The 8,154-nt window shown below is 41.2% G+C and overlaps 1 protein-coding gene across 5 annotated transcripts in view; it reads left to right on the top strand.

Annotated features, from left to right (window-relative positions):
- Window positions 1-600: 600 nt before the first annotated feature.
- The window catches only part of HMGN3 (high mobility group nucleosomal binding domain 3), a 31,861-nt gene continuing 24,307 nt past the window's right edge, over window positions 601-8,154 (top strand). For 4 of the 5 annotated variants that reach the window (XM_007127511.2, XM_028495324.1, XM_028495323.1 and 1 more), the window contains exon 1: window positions 611-856. In XM_007127511.2, the coding sequence (XP_007127573.2) occupies window positions 626-856 (231 nt within the window). In that variant the 5' untranslated portion in view covers window positions 611-625. Of the gene's footprint in view, window positions 857-8,154 lie in introns of all 5 variants that reach the window. The other variant, XM_007127512.3, reaches the window with a different exon arrangement.

Below are 8,154 nucleotides of genomic sequence, written 5' to 3'. Positions count from 1 at the left end.
ATTATGCATATTTAAATTGTCATTTAAATATGTTTCAAAAATAAAATAATCTGTTCTGACCTTCTTCAGTCTTTTCTAATTTCCATAAGAAATATGAAAGGTGAACTCTGTTCACCTTCAAGCCTGGTTTGAAGGTGGCTGAATTAGTGAGTGATTTGTAATCAGATTTCAGGAAACTATTCCTAAGCAATTTTAGGGATTGTCACTAGAAACCTAGAAGGGGAAACCGAGGCCCTTAAAGGCTGCCAGACTCTTCCAGATCAGAGTACCTTCCCACTTTCACAGCGCTCCATCACACAGCATTCATTACAAGCTTTTACAGGAACCTATATAAAGTGCCTGCTGTGTATACATTTACCTTATAAAATTAATGTGTCCATCCTTACTCTTTTTCTTCCTTATGAAGGCCTACTCTTCCTACTGACACAATCCAAAAAGGGAGCGGCAAAACAATGAAACTACAGGATCCTGTGGCTTGGGGGTTACTAGTTGAACTGGGCATGCTCAGTCGCCAGGCAGATTTTTTTTTTTTTTTTTTCCCCGGTGAAGTGGAAACTACAACAGAGCGTACCGTGCGCACGGAGGTGGGAGTGCCCTCGTGGAATTTAGAACGTTGCCGCAGCCAATGGGGCCTCGCGGCCGGCTGCCGGGGCTCCTCATTGGAGGATCGGGGAGGCAAGCGAGTAGAGGGCCCCTGGAGGGAGCCGCGGAGGTTCAGGTCTCGGAGGCCGGGCTACGCCGAGCCCTAAGCGTGAACAGCTGCGGCGGGGGCAGCCTCCAGCGGCGGTGCCAGCAGTTCCAGCCCGTTGCTTTACTTTTTAGCTTCACCAACGTAGTCATTATGCCGAAGAGAAAGGTAAGTCTTACCAAAAAACATTTCAAAGGCCTTCAAATTGTGCTAACAGCAAATCTTGTCATTGCAATGGATGGCGTGCGGTGCACTCGGTAGTAACTCGGGGGTTGCGAATCTCTTTGCTTCTTCAGTGATTGTTTTCAGTTGCCTGTTGCAGACATTGCGCCCTCCCTCTGTTCCCGTCGGTCTCTGAATGTTACTTTCTTTCCGGCGACCCGGCTTCCCTTCTTTTTGAACTCATTCTAGCCGGAATGGTTTCCACCTCGAACAAGAAGCAAGAGCGCTTTTCACCCCCGCTTCCAGGAGGGGAGTTTCCCCTTTACAAACTGCCAGGTTGCGGTTAGTGTGGAGGAAAAGCAGCGCGGGGTGGGGAACAAGTCCGCGCATAGGGAGATCGAAAATGAATCCAGTAAGTCGGGCAGATGTCGGGGTTATTCCCATGTGGGCCGTGCCCACGCCGGTGCGCCGCGATGGCTCTGAGGCTACAGGAGAGGGAAAGCCATGTTTAAAATAGCGCTCACTCCCCTGCTCGTCTGCGCTGCAGACCCGTATGTATCAACTCCAGTGTCAGGCAGGGCTGGGGACGGCGCAGGCGGGGCCGGGGTGGCTGGACTTGCCCGCAGCTGGCGGCGGCAGCCGCGGAGTTGGCCACACGCAGGACGGGACGCCGCCGGGGGCGCGCGCACCGTGGCGGCAAAGGGCAGGGACCACCGGGTCCGATGCGGGGACCCAGACTCACACTCGGTCCCGGAAGGCGGGGTCCGCGCGCTCCCGCGTCCCTGGGTGCGTAGGGGGCACTGGGGTCACTCCTGGCGGACTATTATGTCCCCTTCCGCACAGGCCCCGGACACCAAGTAACTCGCATGGGGACGCACGTTTCCCTCGGAGTCCGGCTGCGACTTGTCATTGTCCCAGGGAGGAAGGGAAGGCTTTCCTCCCACCCCGAGGCATAACCGCTGTGTAGCGGCTGTTTCTAAGAAAATGCCTTGTCCTCGTGTTTCCAACGATGTTAACCAGTGAGGGTATTAAAGTTGAAGCAAAAGGGCAAATAATATTCTGCTTTATCGGTTAAAGATGGTGGAATGATTTGTGTGTGTGTAAATGACTGGATTATTTTAAAATATTGAAGCTTTAAAAATACAGAAGCTTTTGCCTTTTATCTGTCTTTACTAAGAATTTAGTGGAAACGTGTCTCTTCCATTTTTAAAAAAAACATTATAATTAAAAGTTTCAAAAAAAATCTTAAAGTTTATTGTGCGCATACTATGTGCCTCATAGTGTGGGCAGAGTTTGATATAACATGTCGTTGAATCCTCTCGTTTAACCTTGACAGGGGTGGTCCATGGAACTGGGGCTTAGAGACAGGAATTACCCAAGGGTCTCACCAACCAATAGCTAGTACCAGAGATTTAATTAGATGCTGCACGTCTAGAGGCTTTATTTTCAGACATTATTTACTCATTCTCTTCATTTAGTGGTGGGTGGGTCAAGAGGAGTTTGAAATGCAAAGAGACTCCCAGCCTAAGAAGATGGATGGCATTTTGAGTACTAATACTTCAGGTTCATTATTTAAACTGAATTTTTATGAAAGTATTGGTTTTGCATTACTAGAACGAGGATATTAGAATGATACCACAATTTTCAGCATTTTATCTTTGGTTTAATGACGAAGCTGGGAATTCTAGTAGAGTCACCAAGAAATGGGTTGCTGAGTGAGTTGATGCCATCTCCTTTCTTGGGAATTATTAACAAATTTAGACAAATAGTAGGTTAGAGGTGCACAAATTCCTTATTATAATGGACCCTGATGTGCCAGAATCCTTGTTGTCCAAGGGTCAGAGTTGGTGAAACCATTACTCTTACTTTTCCTCATTGCCCACCTTTCTTAAGGAAATAGAAGGGAAGAAAAGAAGAGCAGTAGAGGAACTGGCTTTTAATTACTGTTTTATTTCCCTAGAAGGCAGGGAAGAAGCTAGCCATAAAGAAGCTAGCCAGGCATCCTGGGACTAGGGGCAGACCTGTGTGCAGGCACCTGTGTGTCATCCTAGGGACATCAGAGTGTTTTCAGAGGTGGGAAAGCTCTTCTTGATTAATAGAAATGCTCTTCATTTATACCCATGGCCAAAAGACCTGGACTGGTACCTGGACAGGAGCAGCCACAAATTAAACATGGCTTCCATGGCCATCCCATCTACAAGGCAAACCTTGGAGCCGCCTCATGGAACCCTGGAGTTCACGGAAACTTACACAGGAACCAACAGTCATTAGGTAAAGGCTGCCTAGATGCAAAGAAGAGAACTGGAGACAATCTGTGCGTTGCTCTGCAGGATCTGTGAAGCTGGGGTATCATGTACATGCTACTCCACAATATTTTTCTTGGCTGAAGCACTGCCTGTTGTACATTATAAGTTTCGAAAGTGTCCCCACAATACTTTTTTTCTTTTTTTAACCGTCTTGGCCCCTTTTTTTCAACTTTTCCCAGAAATCAAGAAATGTTATTTAATGAGCACTGTTGAGGCTGCAGAGTAAGAAACGTCACTAATAAAGTCAGTAGAAACATCTGGAATCCTAGCACTGCTTGCGTGCCATAGGGATATAAAGTTTGCCCTCATGGAGCTTCTCTTTAATTCAATGAGGTGATAAGGGTAGTGGCCACAAAGCAATTGAATAATATTAAGCCTGTATATATGTCCCAGAATACATAGTATAGATTCTAAAAGCTGTAGGATACATAAGGAAAGAAGGTTGAACTGGGGCCAGTCTTGAAAGTGTGTGTTGGCGGGGGGCGGTTTCAAATATACAAAGAGAAAAGCAGACATTTTCTGTTTTCAGGCATTTGGATGGCTCTTCTGATTGTGTCTCAATATGACCGGGCCTCAGGTATATACTGTACCTCGAAGGCCACAGTATCCATATTAATATAAAACATTCTATGACATTTCTTTTCTTTAAATATTTTATTTTTTTATTGTTTTTGTTTTAATTTTTTATATAATTTTTAAAGGTTACTTTCCATTTACAGTTATTACAAAAAAAAATTGGCTACATTCTCCGTGTTGTACAATACATCCTTGAGTCTGTCTTACCTTTGTGAGTTTTATCTATATCTTCGTGTGTGATAGTCATAATTACACGAAACCAAATGGTTTTTATAACTGCGGTAGTATTTTTTGAAGCAGTATAGCCCTCAGTGGTGACGAGTTCTTCAGTTAGTGTTCCATCTCTTCCCAAGTTGGTGAGATTTAAATAAAGTTGAGTTTCCTCTATTCATTACCTAATGGGTGGTGGGTCACCACCCACTAATTCCTGGACTCAGGTGGTGGTGGGACAGTGAATGACTGAGTTCTAGACTGTTCTGGTCAGACATCCACGAATGCTTTCAATGATCACGCTGTTATGTGATGACCTGATGGTCTACAAAGAGACCTCAGCCAGCAAGTCCTAGAGCCATGGTCCTGGCATGAGTAGCAAACACATTTTCACAGCCTTCTTTTTCTTTTTCCAGTTCTTCATCACTGGAACTATTGGAAATGTCTAGTGTATCGCATCAGAAATGTTCTCTAATGAGGCAGTTTTCCAGGAATTTGCGATGTAAACACTAGTCTCTCTTTACAGTTAAAATAAAGGTTTAAGGAAGAAAAGTCTGTCCGCCTCTAGCTTTGAGATTTGAAACTACGTTTTATCTCTTTTCATAAAGTGGAAAGGCCCAGTAGTGCTGGGCTTGGCATGTGGGATGCTTAACTAACAATACTCAAGGTTTCTGATTAATCTTTCAAAGGAATATCACATATTATAACACCAGAGACAGACTCTGTAAATGAAAATAGAGATAAATTTGACTACATAAAAATGAATATGTCAGTATGGCAAAGAAAAGAAAACCCTGTTAACAAAATTTTAAAACTTAGGAACAACTGGGGAAAAAATATTTGTACCACGTATCACTGAAAAAAGTGTGCTATTTTAAAAAGATAAAGAGGCTCACATGTCCTTATGGAAAAGATGTATATCCTTACAAGAAAATAACAGACTCAATAGATGAACATGTTTAGTTTTACTAAAAATCAAAGAATAGTATATTATTAAGAGTAATGAGACGTGAGTTTTTAAAACCAGTCTGGTTTAAAGAAAAGATTGAAAGTGTTACTGCCCAGTGCTTAGTGACACTGACACTTCAGCAACTCTCAAGCAATGTGGATGGGGGTACAGTTTCGTTTAAAAAAAAAAAAAAAAAAGCTTTATTGAGGTATGATGTACTTACCATAAAATCCGTTCATCTATTCAAAGTATACAAGTCAATGATTTTTAATAAATTTATAGAGTTGTGTAACATTACTATAATCCAGTTTTAAACCACTTCTATCACTCCAGAAAGGTCTCTCCCATTGTTTGCAGACAGTCCTTACTCCCACACCCGTCCTAGACAACCACTAACCTACTATCTCTATAGATTTGCTTTTTCTGGAAATTTTATGTAAAAGGAATCACACAGTATGTAGTCCGTTACATCTGGTTTCTTTCACTCAGCATAGTGTTTTTGAGGTCCACCCGTGGGGTAGCATGTATCCGTACCTCATTCCTTTTTAGTACCCAATAATATAGTCCACTGTGTGGATATTCGACTTTTTGTTTATCCTTTCCCAAGTTGGTGGACATTTGGATTGTTTCAATTTGGGGTTATTATAAATAATGCTGTTGTGAATATTTGTATGTAAGTCTTTGCACGGACATATTTTCATTTCTCTTGGGAAGTTTCCTAAGGGTGGAACTGGTGGGTGGTATGAAAGTCTGTCTTTAAGAAACTTCCAAACTGTTTTCCAAAGTAATTGTATCATCAGTGAATGAGGGTTCCAGTTTTTCCACATCTGTGCTCATAGCTGGTATTGTCAGGGTTTTTTGCTTATAGCCTTCTAATTAGTCTAATTTACATTTCCATAATAAGTAATGATGATGAGCATCTTTTCATGTGTTTACTAGCATAATGGATATCCTAGGTGAAACATCTATTCGAATATTTTGCCCCTTTTGAAATTGGATTGTTCATCTTATTATTGAGTTGTAAGTGTTCTTTATATATTCTGGACACAGGTCCTTTATCAGATATATGATTTATAGATCTTTTCCTTCAGTCTGTGGCTTTTAAAGAGATTTTGTCTTGATGTCTTTCAAAGAACAGAAGCTTTCTAATTTTGATGGAATCCATTTAGTGTCCTGTCTAATACATCTTTGCCTAATCTAAGGCCACAGATATTTACTTCTAGAAGTTTTATAATTTTAGCTCTTATATTTAGGTTTCTGATCCATTTTGAATTAAATTTGTGTCTAGTATGAGATAAGGGTTTCAGTTCTTTTGTGTGTGTGTGTGTGCACGTGCGTGCGCAAAGTGGATACCTACCTGTCTCGGCACCAACCGTTAAAAAGACCATCTTTTTTCCACTGAATTGCCTAGGCACCTTCGTTGAAAATCAATTCATCATAATGTAAAGGTTCGATTTCTAGCCTCTGAGTTGTGTGGCATTATCTATAGGTTTGTCCATATGTCAATACCACCGTATCTTGATTACTGTGGTTTTATAGTAAGATTTGGTACTGGTAATGTCAGTTCCTCACTTTGTTCTTCCTTTTCAAAATTGTTTTGGCTATTACATCCTTTGCACTTCCATATACATTTTCAAATCAACTTGTCAATTTCTACAACATGCCTGCCATGATTTTGATAGGGATCGAATTGAATCTGTAAGTCAGTTTGGAGAGAACTGCCTTCTTAGCCATATTGAGTTACCCAGTCTGAATGTGAAAGGGCCTGGTATGTAGTATGCCATCCATAAATACTTGCTGAATTTAATTGCGCCAATATTGATATGAAACCTGTATTTGAGTAAAGGCTTCAAAATGCCAGGGTTATACATTTTATTCATTCCTTCACTCACTTCATGTTAAATAAACATTTATCAAGCATCACCTTTATGCAAAGTACCATCACCTTGGGAAAGTAAGTGAATTATTGTTTTTTCCAACCCTTTTTGAAGTGAAGGAGTAAAGGCCCTTATTTTTAAGCATCTTTCAGTCTGACAGGGTACATAATATACATATGTCGGTGTTCATAATTCAGGGCAAGAAGTGATAATGAGCCACAAGAAAAACTATGAGCTCTGAGCATTCAAAAGTTTGGTCAGACTCTGTGTCCAAAGAAAAAACACTCGCGGAAAGTTGTTTGGTTAAAAGGGTTGGGGATTATAGCTTCTTTTTTTTAAATCACAAGAGGATCGGTGCTAGTTTGTTAATAAAAGTGATCTCTGAAGTCTTGCTTTCTTTGAAGGAGAAGGAAGTTAAATTCAAGGCCGGTTACAACATTTGGGGTTAGATTGTGTACGGTAGCTACCCTCACTCATTAGTAAAGATTCAGTGACTTCTTGGCCCCTATGCTTTTCTGTAACCACCCTCTTGTGTTTAAAAGGTGGTTGTCTGGGACCATGTTTCTAAGTTGACACATGTTATTTCATTGATTACCTAATTTTGAATTAACTTTGTAATCCTTTCTAATTCCACTTGACCATGAAGTCTTTGGTGGCTCTGGTCTTTTTTTAATCCTCCTACAGCTCCTCGCACAGGTACTGTAACTGTTTGCTGAACGAGTGCATGAATGAATTGTTTTCAAGGGAAGAAGGTAGTCACTTTAATTATTTCATATCCTTGTTGGGGAGATAGTCCAATATAGCCTGGCTTTACTGTTTACTAGCTGTGTAATTTAGGGCAGGTTACTTAACTCCTCCCTAAGCTTCTGAGTTCCTAATTCTCTGAGACTCGGTTTCCTCATCTGCAAAACTGGGCTAAAAATATGTTCTACCTCGTTGGGTCGTTGGAGGCATTAAATGAGATGGTGAATGCACAGTTCTTAGCACAGGGCCTGGCGTGTGTGAGACGGTCAATGGATGTTCATTATTGTGGTGCTGATATTTTTAATTATTAAGAGAACTACAGTGAAATAACAGGCTTCAAATAAGCCAAGCTTCCATTTTGTAGGACCAGTGGTGCACAGATCTCACCCTGTATGTCCAGTTAACTGCAATTATAGGAGTAGGTAGTGTTTTTGAAAGAACATAAGCTTTTATCTGGTGCATTTCTGCATGGTTGATTTTTCTCACAGAAAAAATTATGCTTAAAAATATTGCCACATAACATTAAAATTCCCTTGGCAAATCAGTTATCAAGTGATCCTCTTTTCCTATATTTTTCCCCCTAAAGCACTGCCTTTGTTTACACCAAAGTTAAATAGATTCCACTTTCCTGCAGGGTACAAT

The sequence above is a fragment of the Physeter macrocephalus genome, chromosome 11 (assembly GCF_002837175.3).
Source record: "Physeter macrocephalus isolate SW-GA chromosome 11, ASM283717v5, whole genome shotgun sequence".
Classification (NCBI taxonomy): domain Eukaryota; kingdom Metazoa; phylum Chordata; class Mammalia; order Artiodactyla; family Physeteridae; genus Physeter; species Physeter macrocephalus.
Note: the sequence above shows the minus strand (reverse complement) of the source record. Positions and strands in the feature narration are given on the sequence as shown.